At 49.1% G+C, this 15092-nt stretch overlaps 1 protein-coding gene across 3 annotated transcripts in view; it reads left to right on the forward strand.

Annotated features, from left to right (window-relative positions):
* SFXN5 (sideroflexin 5) overlaps positions 1-15092 on the forward strand; it is a 100103-nt gene that overhangs the window by 24480 nt on the left and 60531 nt on the right. For all 3 annotated transcript variants that reach the window (XM_036334128.1, XM_036334130.1, XM_036334129.1), the window contains 3 exons: positions 9301-9327; positions 9862-9916; positions 11813-11838. In XM_036334128.1, the coding sequence (XP_036190021.1) occupies positions 9301-9327; positions 9862-9916; positions 11813-11838 (108 nt within the window). The remainder of the gene's footprint in view (positions 1-9300; positions 9328-9861; positions 9917-11812; positions 11839-15092) is intronic.

Here is a 15092-nt window from a genome sequence, read left to right on the forward strand (position 1 = left end):
GGAGGCCCAATGCCTGTCTCTCCCACTGTCTGCAGTGGCTTTGGAAGGGAAGGCTCTCTGTGGAGCAGAATAGTGTACACAAACATGGGGCAGAGGAGTGAAGGGGGTTGTGTCAGAGGAGCTTGTGAGGGCCTGGCAGCCCAGTTAAACCTGTGTGGTCTGGGCATCTGCTGGTTGTCCAATATGCAAAAGGTAGCCGGGCACCGAGGGGGAGACTGACACATGCCCTGGTTCCAGCTCCCAGCACAGGTGAGGCCACCACACAAGTGGGTGGCTCCCGGCCAGGCTGCTGGCTGAGCCGCGTGGAGCTAATGCTATGGTAGGGAGACGTTCATCGGCGAGAGAATCCGGAACATGCTGGTGATTGGAAAGGCTCCGTGGAGGAGGAGTACAGGTGGGCCCTGAGGGTAGATGGAGCGTAGAATAGAGAGACCCAGTGCAGTGGGAGGTTCCCTGTAAGTCAGACAAAATCTGAGAAGTAGAGGAGAGAGAGAGAGAGAGAGAGAGAGAGAGAGAGAGGGAGAGAGAGAGAGGGAGAGGGAGAGGGAGAGAGGGGCAGAGAGAGGCAGAGAGGGAGAAACAGGGAGAAAAGATGGGATTAGAGAGATCGTTGGAGAGGAAGTTGGGAAGTGACAGGGCAGAGTGTGAGAATCTGTTTTGTAACTTCAGGCCGAGAGATACTCAGTGTGTCCAGTTGAGCAAGGGAGCAGCATGACAGCGCATGGTGGGGGAGCATTCTGGTGGGTGCCAGGTGAATGGGGCAGGAACCCCGCGTGAAGCTGCTGGAGTGGCCAGGAGGGGTGAGCAGGTCTCTGGAGCCGTTGCCGGCTTCTGCGTGGTGGTGCTTGTCTCTCATCCCATGTTCCTCAGGGGCTGGGAACCAGCCACCTTTATTAAGTGCTGGCTCTGCACCCAGCAGAACGAATCACCCGCTTGGAGGCCCTGTGCAGGATGGACTTCTGCCTGTAACCGACCAAGGCAGCTGGGACCTACCAGACCCTGCAAGGCTCCTCTGGCAGAGAGGAAAGGGTCAGGGTGTCTGGGCTTTGCTGAAAATAGCAGAGAAAATACCGAGTGAAAATACTTGTGCCCCACATCTTCTCTGGGTGTTGGTAGGTTTGTCAGCAGCTGGTGGAAAGGAAGGCTTGGCTGACCTCCAGCCCCTGACCCTGACCCCTGGCCTCAAGCTTCTGGGATGCTGATCAGCACCCTGCCCCTGGGGGCTGGCCCGGGCTGGCCCTTCCAGTCGGCACAGAACAGGCAGGTGATCAGTACTAGTTGGAGCCTTTGCATAATGTGCTGGGTGTAGTGCTGGAGACGGTGGCTGCGTCTCTGGCTGGGTCCCTGCCGTGGCCTCCTGGGTGGTCCCCCACTCTCCCTGGGCCCCTCTGGGACCAGACAGCAGTCAGAGCCGTCTGTGAAAACAGACATCGCTTGTTCCTCTGCTCCAGGGCTCCTCAGCCTCGGCATAATTGGCCTCTGGGGCCGGATAATTCTTCGTTGTGGGGCAGTCCAGGGCACTGTAGGGTGTTTGGCTGGCTGTCCTGTCTGCCGGAACAGTCTCTCCTACCGGGTATCTGCATGGATCACTCCCTCCTTCGAGTATTTTCTCCAATGTCCCCTCAAGGAGAACTACCCTCACCACCTCACCATTGTCAGGGCCTAAACACCATCCTTTTTAAGACTGTCAGGGGAAAATAGTCTTTTCAAGTAGCCACTAGGGCCAGAAGCAGGACAAGAGGTGGCATCTTAGGGGGCCAGGGTGGAAGGGGGATCCAGGTACCAGAGGTGCTTCAGGAGGGTGGAGGGAATGCAGCCCAGTGTGTCCCTCTTCCCTCTTCCACCTCAGCTCCAGCCTGGCCTTTCTCTTCATCCCTCTTCCCCATGCAAGAAGCTGTGGCCCTGGCCATGTCATCACGCTCCGTGTCCCCTCCATGTTCCCCATCCTTCACCTTCTCCTTTTGTGTGGGCGCCATTACAATAATTTAAAAATAAAAAATCCATCCGCACTGCCCGTGCACACCCTGTTCTACTTTCTCATGTGTCCTAATGCACCCAGTCTTCTCAGCTATCAGAGAATTCGCATACTTATTATTTTTATTACTTACCGTCTGTTGGCACTAGCATTAAACTCTATGAAAGCAGATATTTTTTAATCTTTTTTGTTCACCGATGTGTTTTTAATTACCTAGATCAGTACCCAGCACATAATGGCTGCTCAATAAGTATACGTTGAACAAATGAATTTTCCTTAATCTTTGCAATATCCTTGAAAATAAGTATTCACATCCCCACATTACAAATGAGGAAATGGAGGCTGAAAAAGATTGAGTAAGTTGCCCCAAATTGCATGGCCAGCACGTGGGGAATCTGGAATTCAAATCCAGGTGTGACTCTGCGGCCCATGCCTGTGTGGGGAACTCGGGCTGCAGCTGTGGGCCAAGCTGCGGAGCCAGGGGAACGTTCCTCCTCCTTTCGCAATTCTGTAGAACTGGGGGTAGCTGCACCCCACATAGACTGGCGTAGGTACATAGTACCTGGGAGTAACCATGGCAACAGAATTAATGGTAAGGAATAATGGGATTGGCCCAAACGATAAGTTAGGAAGATCTTTAAAATGTTAGTTTATGGAAGCAGCCTTTGCTTTGCAGAAGGATCCCCTTCAGGCTCCGTTTAATTACCGTCTGGAGCTGTTTTAAATAGGCTTCGTCTTTGCTGCCTTCAGAGGCTTGAAGAAGCAGCTTGGAAGGAGGCAGAGGGGAAGGGGAGCAAGCAAACTGGGGGTGGGGCCTGGGCAGTCAGTGCCTCCATCTGGGGTCCGGGGTCTGGTGCTGGGGACATGCCCTGCTCTGCCCCTAGGAGGCTTGTTAGGGGCCTGCCTGCCCTCTGCCCCTCCTTGGTTTCAACCTCTCAACCTATTATTACACGGGGAGGTTCAGGTGGCAGCTCAGCTCAGACTCAGGCCGTTTCTGAAACCAGCAAACGTCTGCATTGTTCTAGCAACCTCTTACCAAGACGGCTTCCACCCCCCTCTGTCCTCACCCTCCAAGTTAAAAATCAAGCCGGGTCCAAATTCTCAGAACCACAGGGGCTGTTGCTGCAGCCCGTCAGTTCCAAAGGGTCAGGGCTGCGCATTTTTACCTTCGGCCATGGGCACCGAGGGAAATGGGCTGAGCCCAAAGGAGACTGGTCACGCCCAGGAGTTATAGCTTAGAGGGGAGCTGCTTCCGCGGGCTGCCGAGAAGACGCCGGGGGCTCCCCGTCCTAGATTCTCAGTGTGGAGGGACCATCCACGATATCTCTTTTGGACTCACGTTCAATGCTTCACATTCCATCTGTCACCTGGTTGCAGGACTGGCTCATGAAACTACAAGCTAGTGACCAGCTCTTGGCTTGTGGGCGATTCCTGCTGCTATTTCTGCATCCGGCATCCGACTCATGGGTCCCGCAGGTCCCAGGGAAAAGCCCAGGCCTGGGCGTCAGACCCAAGCCCTTGTCCTGCTCGCTCTATAAACGGCGTCTGGCATCCTCAGACAGGAACGGGCCCTGGAGAGGCTTGCTTCCTGCCCCTTCTCCTGCCTGATTAATTGAAACACCCTGTAAGTCTAAGGCAGCGGTTCTCAACCTGTGGGTCGCGACCCCTTTGGGGGTCAAATGGCCCTTTCACAGGGGTCGCCTAAGACCATCAGAAAACACATATATAATTACATATTGTTTTTGTGATGAATCACCATGCTTCAATTATGTTCAGTTTGTCACAATGAAATTGGGGGTCACCACAACATGAGGAGCTGTATTAAAGGGTCGCGGCATTAGGAAGGTTGAGGACCACTGGAAGGTGTGTGGTGACTTGCACAGGAAGGCCATGTAAGTTAGTGGCTGAGTCAGGGCCAAAATCTGTGAGCCTGGCTAGTGTTGCTACAGGCTGGAGATGGGGTGAGCCTGCTCATTCAGGTCACGGCCAGGAATTTTAGTTTAAAGGGGAGAGGTCCCTCCCACCTCCCCGCAGAGCCCCCTGAGGCGGGAGCATTGCCGAACGTCACAAGAAGAGCCTCAAGCACTATCTTAGCTTTGATTTCTTCCTCCCACTTTGGGAAATGCGTATCTGTTATCATGGGAGGCAGTTTCCTCTAACCCCACATCGGTTATCTTAGTTAGGGTTATACTAACTGCTCTAACAAAAAGATCCCAAAAGGACCAGCTCAAACAACACAGAAGTTTCTTTCTCGCCCATGTGACAGGTCAAGGTCCCGGTGGGCAGGTGGCTCTGCTCCACGGGATCGCTCAGGGCCCCAGGCTCCTTCCATCATGCTTCTCCACCATCTCCTTGGGGTGTCCTCTGCATGGTTCAGGCTGGGCTGCAGCCACATCCTGGCTCCGGCTCACAGGAGGGGGGCAGAAAGCATGGAATGGGAGCCCCTGGTTAGGGAAAAGCACATCTCACTTCCCATCCAGTGCCACTGGGGGACTCAGTCACGTGGATAAGCTTAATTGCAAAGGAAGCTGGGAGATATAATACAGCAATTCAGCCACCTGCCCTGCAAAGGAGGCTGGGAAATGCAGTGCAGCAGGTCGGCTCCCTGCCCACCACTGTCCTATTACTACAGAAGAAGGGAACATAGATTTTTGTCGGACAATAAACAGTTTGTGCCATAGAGGTCGATAAAGAGCTTAGGTGTTGTGTACCCTATATCTATTTTTTCACGGTTGCTCTTAACATTTCTTTTTTTTTAAAAAAAAAAAATATATTTTATTGATTTTTTACAGAGAGGAAGGGAGAGGGATAGAGAGTTAGAAACATCGATGAGAGGGGAACATCGATCAGCTGCCTCCTGCACACCCCTGACTGGGGATGTGCCCGCAACCAAGGTACATGCCCTTGACTGGAATTGAACCTGGGACCCTTGAGCTTGCAGGCCGACGCTCTATCCACTGAGCCAAACCGGTTAGGGCTTAACATTTCTTAACAATTCTTTTTTTGAATAAGTAACAGATGAACAAGCTACCGCATTCTAAAGATGTAAAAAACAGAGACTAAAAAACAAGTTTCCCTTCCCCTGCCCCCCAGTTGCCCCCTGCCTCTCCCTAGAGTAACCATTAGTTCACCTGTATCCTGCAGAAATATCTGAGCACATTTATCCTTTCTCTTAAAATGCTAATGATATAATAGTGACAACTCCAGGGAAATCCTCCACAGCATGGCTGTCACAGTGAAAGATGGGACAGACACAAAGGACAAACATCGTATGATCCCACGGGTAGGGAACATCTTGAGCGATCAAATTCACAGAGACAGAGAGATGGTGGCTGCCAGGAGTTGGGTTAGGAGGACGGGGCCGGGGTGGGGGCAGGGGGGGGGGGGTTGGTACTCACTGGGTACAGAGTTCAGTTGGGAAAGATGAAGAAGTTCTGGAGATGGATGCTGGTGATGGTGTACAATAGTGTGAATGCACCTAACGCCGTCGAGCTGCCACTTTAAAGTGGCTAAAATGGTAAGTTTCACATTATGTATATTTTACCGCAATAAGAAAGATTGAAAATAGGCTAAAAGTCCACTCATAGGGCACAGTAGAATACACAATGCATTCATTCAAGGTTTCTGTTAGGAAAAATGAAGTGCTCTCTGTGCTCTGATGTGGGAAGGTCTCCACAATATTTTATTTATTTATTTTCTAAAAATAAATATATATGTGTGTATATATTTTTTTATTTATTTTTTTAATTTCAGAGAGGAAGGGAGAGGGAGAGAGAATCATTGACCAGCTACCTCCTGCACATCCCCTGCTGGGGATCGAGCCAGCAAGCCAGGCATGTACCCTGACCAGGAATCCTGTTTCATAGGTCGATGCTCAGCCACTGAGCCACGCCAGCCGGGCTCCACAGTATTTTAGATGCGCCGAGGGCAGAACGGTGTGCACTGTCGTGCTAGCGTTAGAATCAGGGGGATGTGGGGATTAAGAGCGGGGCCCCTGGAACCACACAGCTTGGGTTCAGATCTCAGTGCTTTTGTGGGAAAGTGCTCAGCAAAATAGAAAGCATGGAATGATCTATCGTGTGAGACTTACCACGGCCCATATCGGTGCCACTAGCCTGCCCAGGTCACGTGTGTGGTGGTGTCACTTCAGGGGAGGGAGGAAGGGACAGGCCTGTGAGCTCTGGGTTCCTGGCCTTGCCTGCTGACAGCCCTGCTGGACTTCTGCCTTTGCCACTAAGCCAGCACCTGCCTGACTCTCCATCGCTGCCCCTGGGTGGAGATGAAGGACAGTTCCTGAGCCTGAGGGACACGGATGTCGCCATGGGTTACCGGTGCTGCTTGGCGGGACTTCGGCGGGAGGAGCATCAGCTGCCAGGAGGCTCTGCGCCCTCAGGATGATGTCAGCCAGTTCTCTTCCTCCTCTCACGCCTCGGGCCTGGCAGTCACGCTGGCCAGACCAGACGTCATCTCCTCCAGGGCCCTGGAGAGAGGGAGGACACGAGCCTGGAGGCCAGGAGGCCTGGGTGCCCATGTCCATCCAGCCACCAGGGACCCGGGGCTGCGTTCCTTAGTCTCTGAGATGAATTACGTTGTCTGAAAAGAACCTACCCACCTCACAGGCATGTTGCAGGCATAAGACAATAGATGTGAAGTTACTTTAAAATTAATTAAGTCATTAAACATGTTGCTCATTTCAATGACTGTCCCTCTGTTTTAGGTGTTTATGGAGCATGTCCTATGGGCCGAGCAGTGTAGATATGTGTATCTCATTTAAACCTCTGTGTGAGTCAGGGTAAGCCAAGTGCTGTAACACACAGGCCCCAGAGTTCAGGGGCTTATACAGTACGGTCCATTTCTCACTCATGTCAGAGTCCAGCGCAGCTCAGGGACTTGGCGCATGACATTGTCCAGGGACCCAGCTCCTTCCCCTTCATGGTTTTACCATCTTCCAGGGCCTCACCGTCCTCCCCTGGATTCTCTGTGGGAGGCTTGGGGCCAGGCCTGGACGTGGCAAACGTCACAGGCCATCAGCCAGCACCAGGTCACGTGGGTGGCCCCCCCAACGGTGGGGGAAGCTGGGAAGTGTACGCTTAGCTGTCTGCCTGAAGGGAAGCTCAAACTGCCCAGGAGCATCCAGCCTCCGCTCCACCTTCACAAGAGCCCATTTCACTGATGGAGAAACTGAGGCATGAAGGCGATGTAATGAGCCCAGGGGCACGCCTCCAGTAAGTGATTTGAACACAGGCCTGCCTGGTTCTAACACCGGCCCTTTACACTGTCCTCTGATGTTTTAGGCCAGTGTTATCTGCCCAGGCTCTTCCTCAGAATCATGGGGAATTTTTTCCAAAGAACTGTACGAAGAAATTTTGAGGGTTTTTTTTTTTTTAATAAAATTTTAATTTTAGAATAGCTTTAGATTTTCTGTGTGGCCCGCGCTGTGGGAGATGCAGGACGGTGCTGAAAGGTTCACACCTAAAATGGCCTTGGGACTTGGGGCTGCACTTCAGGAAGGCAAAAGAGGGTCAGCCTTTTATCTTTATTTTTTTTCTTTCATCTCTGCTGTATGCTCTCACTTACCTCCTTTGGCTGACACTGATTTTGCATTTGGTTTTTCTCTCTTCAGTCCCTTCTGTTCCGCAATTATTATTTTTCAAAACTCTACTGCCTTCAATCTTCCTGGAATAGCAGACAATCAAACATGTTTGAAATGTATCTAAAATAAGAGTAATTAGGCTGTGAATTAAGGCTTGAGGACTCTGCTGTGAGTATAATGCATAAGCTTTAATATATCGATTTTATAACTTCTATTTTTGCTACCCAGTAGCCTTCTGCAACTTAATTTATGTTCCAGGCAAACAACACTGCCATGTAAAGGAAGCATAAGTGAACTGTTCTGTTACAAAACTAAACACCACTCCTGGCCGCACCTTACCTCTCACCTCCTACCCTTTTTGCTCCATTAAAAGTGCGCCGGCCCTTGGTTTGCCACAATGTAAATGTTTATTTACCGGGTGTGCTTACTTCTAACAGGCCCATTTTATCACATTTTAACATGTCTTAAATGGGATGAGTCTTTTTATTGATGGTGGTCTTGGCATTATGTCATTGTTTTCTTACTTAGCGGCACATAATAATGTCTTCGGATTAACGATGTCTTAGATTCAATGAAAGGCAGTATTTATATCATTTGAAGGAATTGACAGATTGTTCTGTTTCTCCAGCCTGTGCCACATGCTGGTGCTGGAGAGAGACAACTTTTCCACTCATTTGAAAGCAACTTTCTTCTCCTTACCGCCTTTTTATAATAACAACAATAGGAATAATAATACCTACAACAGCAAGCCGTTAAAGGGCACTTACTATGTGCCCAGTGCTGCTCCAAGAACTTGGCATCGGTTTTTTCAAAAACATTAGAGGCACAGCTATTATTCCCATTTTACAGAAGAGGAAATTGGGGCTCAGAGGTGGAAGTGGCAAACCGGGGAACCCCGGCAGTCTGCCTCGCTCGGAAAAAGTCATGTGAGGCTGCCTCTACCGATTCTGGGGACAGTTGAAGGATCTTCATTTAAATCAGGCTTTTTACCTGGCCCTACTAGGAAGCTTTAGAAAAACACTGGGAGAATTCTTAAAGCAACCTTACAGCAGCCAGGGTTGAGAACCCTTCGTTTAAATCAGCGGTTCTCAACCTCTGGGTCGCGACCCCTTTGGTGGTCGAAGGACCCTTTCACAGGGGTCGCCTAAGACCATCCTGCATATCAGATATTTACATGACGATTCATAACAGTAGCAACATCACAGTTATGAAGTAGCAACGAAAATAATTTTATGGTTGGGTCACAACAGGAGGAACTGTATTTAAAGGGCCAGAAGGTTGAGAACCACTGGTTTAAATGATCTGTGTGCGATCCCCTCGCCCTGCTGTTCTGGGGTCCCTGACGCCACACCCTCAGAGTAGCTGCCAGACCTGGGGGGACCAGTACAGTCTGATCCTCTTAAGCCCTTTGCAGCTAGATGTCTTGGTTAGAAATGTGACTTTGAGACCTTAAAGCAGTGGTTCTCAACCTTCTGGCCCTTTAAATACAGTTCCTCATGTTATGGTGACCCCCAACCATAAAATTATTTTCGTTGCTACTTCGTAACTGTAATGTTGCTACTGTTATGAATCGTCATGTAAATATCTGATATGCAGGATGGTCTTAGGCGACCCCTGTGGAAGGGTTGTTTGACCGCCAAAGGGGTCGCGACCCACAGGTTGAGAACCGCTGCCTTAAAGGGATATGTGCTTTAATTTTTTTCCCCTCCCCACCCCCCTTCCTTCCTTCTAGCTCTGGAGTGCACAGAAAATCAAGCAGGTAATCCAATTTTGGCTTCTTTTCCTCCCCTCCCCTCCCCTCCCCTCTCCTGGACCCTGCCCCCACCTGTCCCAGGGATCCTTTCGTTGTGGGCCCATCTTCTCCCCTCCGCCTAGTTCCTCGCCTTTTCCCAAAGCAAGTACCCAGGGCCTGAGTTTTTGAAGACTGATGCACCTTCCCCTGGGCCCCTACGCTCCTTCCCTGTGATGCCTTCCCCACAGTCCTCATTACAGGCCTACTGTGTGCCAGGCACAGGGGTTCAGGGGGCCCGAGAGGTAAACACAGTCCTGCCCTCCCTGTGTTCAGCTTGGAGCATTAGTTAGAGGATCTGTGCTGATTGGGGCTGTGTGTTAGCTTCCTCTTGCCCCAATGGTGGGAAAGGACTGCCTGGCCAGAAGGCAGGACATAGCCACTGGCCATCGGAGTCATCCTGGGGGGAGGGGGGGACTCTCCTTTCCCGCCTCCTTCCCTTCCTCTCCCTGTGCCCCCTCCCTCTCCCACCGTCACCGGTGCTCTGTTCCTTGCTCTTGCCAGGCTATTCTACACCCGGACACCAATGAGAAGATCTTCATGCCCTTTAGAATGTCAGGTGAGCCCCGGGTCCTCTGCTTCCGCCCAGCCAGGGCCACTTACCGTGTCACAGCTCCAGGACCCGCTAGATGTGCCGGCCTGGGGAGGGGAGGGAGCCTGTGACACGCACATGTGTTACGCACATGGCCACACTCACACCTGCATGTTAACATTGACTCAACTGGGTAAGACTCTAGCCAGGCCTCAGAATCACCTGTGGAGCTTTTTAAAAATGTGCCTTTTCTAAAAACAAAACAAAACAAAACAAAACAAGTGCCTTTTCTGCCTGAGCAGCTGGGGTGGGGTCTCCGCAGGTTACTCCCAGGTTATTGGCAGCCTCCGGGGTAACACCTGCTACAGGCGAACCTGCCTCTGAGGAGCCACACCTCCCACCTGTGCACGCGCTCTCTCCATCCAGGTCCTGCTCCCCGCTCTGCCCTTCCAGGCAGTTAATCCTCAGACTAACTCGCTGGTCTCTGAACCTGCTATTAACCTGCCCTTCAGAAAGTCCTCACTATATGTGCCCCACTGTGCGCACAGCGATGGCAAATTCCATTCTGTGCTGACCAGTGGGCAGGGGGCTGGGGCAGTAGCTGGAAGACGCCCGCCTCCGGGAAGTCCCCGCCCTGTGGCCACTAGAAGGACAGTTCTGTGTGGTGAACCTCACAGCCCAGAAAGACTTGCACACACACCGGGCTGGCGGGGTTACCCTGCCTGCAGTGCGGAGGGGTCACAGGCCTTGCCTGGAGTCAGACCCGACTCCTGGTGGATGACCCGAGGTACAGGGTGGGTGGCGCGGCTGCTGGATGCCCCCTTGGGAAGTCCTCAGCGGCTGGAGGAAGGGTCTCTACCAGTGGGTGTTCCCAGTCAGGTAGGTCAGCCAGGGTCCCCACCCCCAGAGAGCCTGACCTCATGGGGGGAGAGAATGAACAGCCACGTGACATCCTTGTGCAAACAGGGCAATTGGTGCCAGGTGACCCCCTTGCTTTGCTGTGAGGAACTCTAGCAATGGCTGTGGGTGCTCCCCAGTCCCTGCACGAGGCCCTAGCAGGCTCCCACCCTGAGCCTGGATCCTCTTGTACTTCTCCCATCAAGCTTTGGACCTCTCCCCGGAGAATGCGGGTAGGAGAGCGCTGGCTCATGTGCACGCGCAGCGACGCGCCTGCGGATGCAGCCCTTTGCTTTACATGTAGCTCAGATAGACGAGCGTGGCTGGCTGCTATCCGGCTCCCAGCTGCCATAGTTAGAGGCTGGGGACAGGCGGCTGCCCGTCGACAGCGGTGGGGACGGTGGAGGGAGCCTTGCCGTAGCCCAGGGCCATGAGCAGCGAGGAAACAGCGCCCCGGCCCGGCCGGGCTTCGCACCAGCTCTGTGCTGTGTGTGAGGGTGTCTCGCAGGGCACCGGCGACGGAAAGAGCTCTGGCTCTTAGAGGTGCACCCCTCAGGGGGGTAGGGAATGTCCTTTCTAGAAATGGTCTTGATGCCAGGGAGGGAAGGGTGCGTGCGAGAAAGAAGCTGAGGGATAGTCCAGGGCCTTTGAAGACATGGTGGTGTGTGCAGTGAGCGTGGCAGGGGCGTTGCGCCTCAGGAGGGAAATGATGGGAGGAGCCCCCAGTGTGCGCCCTGGGGCCCGCCTGCCTTCAGGAACGGGTTTGGGAGGGGAATGAGAACTGTCTGGCTGAAGGGGAACAGAGAGAGGGAGGCTGGGGGACACAGGGGTGCCCTCTGCTCTGGGGAGGACTGAGCTGGGAAAAGGTCTGGGGACTAGAGATGCCTCTCCCCTAAGGGACCTGCACCCCTTCATTGAGGCCACTGTCAAGACCAAGCCCAGAAGTCTCCTCCGATGTCTAAATTGAGAGGTCTGGGGGGCGGAGGGCGGGGTTATGAGGCCTGACTCTTCTCTCTCCTCTCACAGGTTACATTCCGTTTGGGACGCCAATTGTAAGTATGACCCTCAAAGGATTTTATTTTCCCCAAAGAATTTTTAATGTATAACTTTAGGTCATTGCTCACAACTGTTTGACTGAGTTGTTGATTGAGGCTAAAATCCTGGAAGTGAATAACTGGCTAATACAGCGCACATTTCTTTTTTATTCTCTTGGTTGTATTGTCAAACGTCTTTCGGTTAGAAGGTGCACCAGCGTAACACAGAGCACTGTTTGGGCCTTCATCCCTGCACATCTCCCGTCCTGCGTATTATCATTAAGACATGCTCATCTGGTTACAGGGACGTTCCCCCCAAATCTTGGGAAGTTGGAAAGTAAGGATGATTTCTGAAAACTAAGGTTTAACATTAACTCAGAAAGGATTCAGTCTTCATGTTGTTCAGTTTTAGATTCAGGGTTAAGTTTCCTTTTTAAATTTTTTACATTAAAATAAAACAAATATACAGAGAGGCAAAGTCATCTTAAAGGTAAACACAGCTTGATAAGTTTTCACAAAGTGAGCTCATCCAAGTAACATCACTTAGATAAAGATTCAGAGCAGCGGCCGCCAACCTTTCGGACCTCATGGACCACCAGTGGTCTGCGGCCCACCGGTTGGCGACCGCTGATTTAGAGCAACCGCAACATCTCAGAAACCTCTCCATCACGACGCCCGCACCACAGGAAACCACCTTTCTGACTGTCTTCACTATATTCTCATTTGGCCTGCTGTTGAACTTTACGGAAATGGAATCATCAGTATGTACTTTTGGGGGGGCCTTTGTTTTCTTTCACTAAAAGTTGCTTGTGAGATGTGTCCATATTGCTATATGTGGTATTAGTTTATTTTTCATTGCTGCATAATATTCTATTGTTATAACAATATTGACATTTCTTTATTCATCCTACTGTTGGTGAAAATTTGGGTTGTTTCCAATTTGGAGTTCACAACCAAACAGTGCTGCTTTGAACCTGATTGTACAAATCATATATATATATTCTCATTTATCTTTAATTACACCTAAAAGCCTAAAGAGATAAGAACTAAATGCAGTGTGTGATCCTAGAATCAGGTTTAGGGCACGGGTGTGTGTAAAATGGTATTACAGTCTCTTATAAAGTTAAACATACAGTTACAATGTGAGCCAACAATCCTAATTTTAGGTATTTACTTAAAGAGAAATGAATACACACGTTCACCCAGAGATCTATATGTGAATGTTTGTAGTAGCTTTCTTCATATTAGCCTAAAACTGGAAACAGGCAAGAATGACCAACAAATGTTAAGACCACTGGGAGAAAAGCCTGATGGGAAACAGGAGATTTACCTAGTCTCAAAGTTTCCTATATATTTCACATATATTATTCCTTCTGTGTTTAATAGTTGGTAACCTCCTGTAAATAAGAGATTTCCCTACTGCCTCCTTCTTAAAACTATCACTATGGTCTCGTGTATTTTTTTGTATCCGGGGGTAACAATTTACTTCTGCCATTATTCATTTTTATATACAAATGGAGCCAAATTTGACCAAAAGGAACTCTTTAAATAAGTTTCTCTGTTCATTTGACATGCCTTTTTAATTTTTTTTTATTTATTGTTATCAGTATTACAGATGTCCCCATCCACTGCCCCCACCCCCCGCCTTCTTATTCTTTGAGTACTTAAATACTTTATGGCACAAAATATGGCTATTCCAGACTCATCTTGTAGTTTCTGTGTCCCAGTCCTGGAATCATCCATTTCTCCAAAGAGCCCTGGTTCCTCTCAGAGGGTAATGGTACTTAGAAACCAAGGTCTGGATTCTGGGTGTGCTCACTGTTACCAGGGTGCCGTTGTTGCTAGGCCATCTGAGCAGACAGGTTTAGGAAGTGCAACTTTTAAAAAATCGTGAGTTTATACTACTTCCTCTAATTCCAATCCAGCATCTCAGAGTTCTTCCCCTCCTTCATTCCATAGTTACATCTCCCTACTCCCTGAATGAGAGGCTAACAGCAACATATTCTGATTCTCTCTTCTTTTGTAGGTACATGTAAATAAAAGACGTTCAGAATTGCTGTGTCAATACCACTCCCCAAAAATGTATAAGGAAAGCCCAGGATTTCTTTGAAGTTCTTTATGTCCATTGACTATATCCTACTGAGAGTATATAATCAGAGAACCATGTTTAAAAGTTGTTTGAATTTTTTCTTCTGTTGTGTTTATGCTATTTATTTTGTATACCATTAAGTTTATTCATTTCTATTATTAAGTTTCAGTTGTTTCCCATTCTTACTGATTTTTTTGGAAATATATAAAAGATCAACATGGCTCAAAAGTCAAAGCTATATCAAAACTCATAATAAAAGTTTCATTCCCCTCTCTATCCCTTCTACCTCCTTCCCACCCATCCTCTGGAAGTAAATAGTTTATTCTTCCCATTTCTTTTGTAAAAGTAAGTAAATTTTCTCTAGTGTTTTTTTTTCTTAATGACATCCTGGAAATCATGGTAAATCAGTTTATAGAGATCTTCCTCATTTTTTTAATAGCTGCATAGCTGTCTACTAAGTAGAAGTACCATAATTTTTTATCCAGCTAATTTTCTATATGTGGATGTTTAGGTTATTTGCAATATTTTGCCAGTATGAATAATATGAGAATGGATAACCTTGTGCATATGTTTTTTTTTGATATTGACAGTAAATTCCTGGCTTCTATGGAGGAGTAATTAAATAGACATTTCTGGCAACAGTGAGCAAGAAAAAAAGAGAGAAGGTGCAAATAAACAATATTAGGAGTAAAAAGTACAATAACTATAGATACAATAGAAGTTTAAAAGACCAGAATGCATTGAACAATCTGGAGCAATAAATTGGAAGATTTAGAAGAAATGGACACATTTCTAGGAAAGCTTAGCTTACAAACAGCCACCTAGCAGGTATAGTAAATGTCACAGTTCCTTAGGCTTTGTGTGTGTGTGTGTGTATGTGTGTGTGTGTGTGTGTTCTTTGTTTGGCTAAAGTACTTCTGAGTAATATTCACTGTGTGTGGGCAATGCACTTTGCGAATCCCTGCATATCTGGAAATGTCTTTTCCCCTCTTAAACATGAGCAATAGTTGGCCCGATGATCTTTTCTTTTGTAGGTAAACATTTCCCCTCCCCTGGGGATCCTTTGTTTTTTTTTCTCTTTATCTTTGGAGTCCAGAAATAGCCTCAGGATTTAAAAGGTTTTTCTTTGTATATTTTATAAAATTATACAAGTAATACATGAATATGTTCTTGGAATTCAAAA

This window comes from Myotis myotis, unplaced genomic scaffold, assembly GCF_014108235.1.
Source record: "Myotis myotis isolate mMyoMyo1 unplaced genomic scaffold, mMyoMyo1.p scaffold_m19_p_14, whole genome shotgun sequence".
In the NCBI taxonomy this organism is placed as follows: domain Eukaryota; kingdom Metazoa; phylum Chordata; class Mammalia; order Chiroptera; family Vespertilionidae; genus Myotis; species Myotis myotis.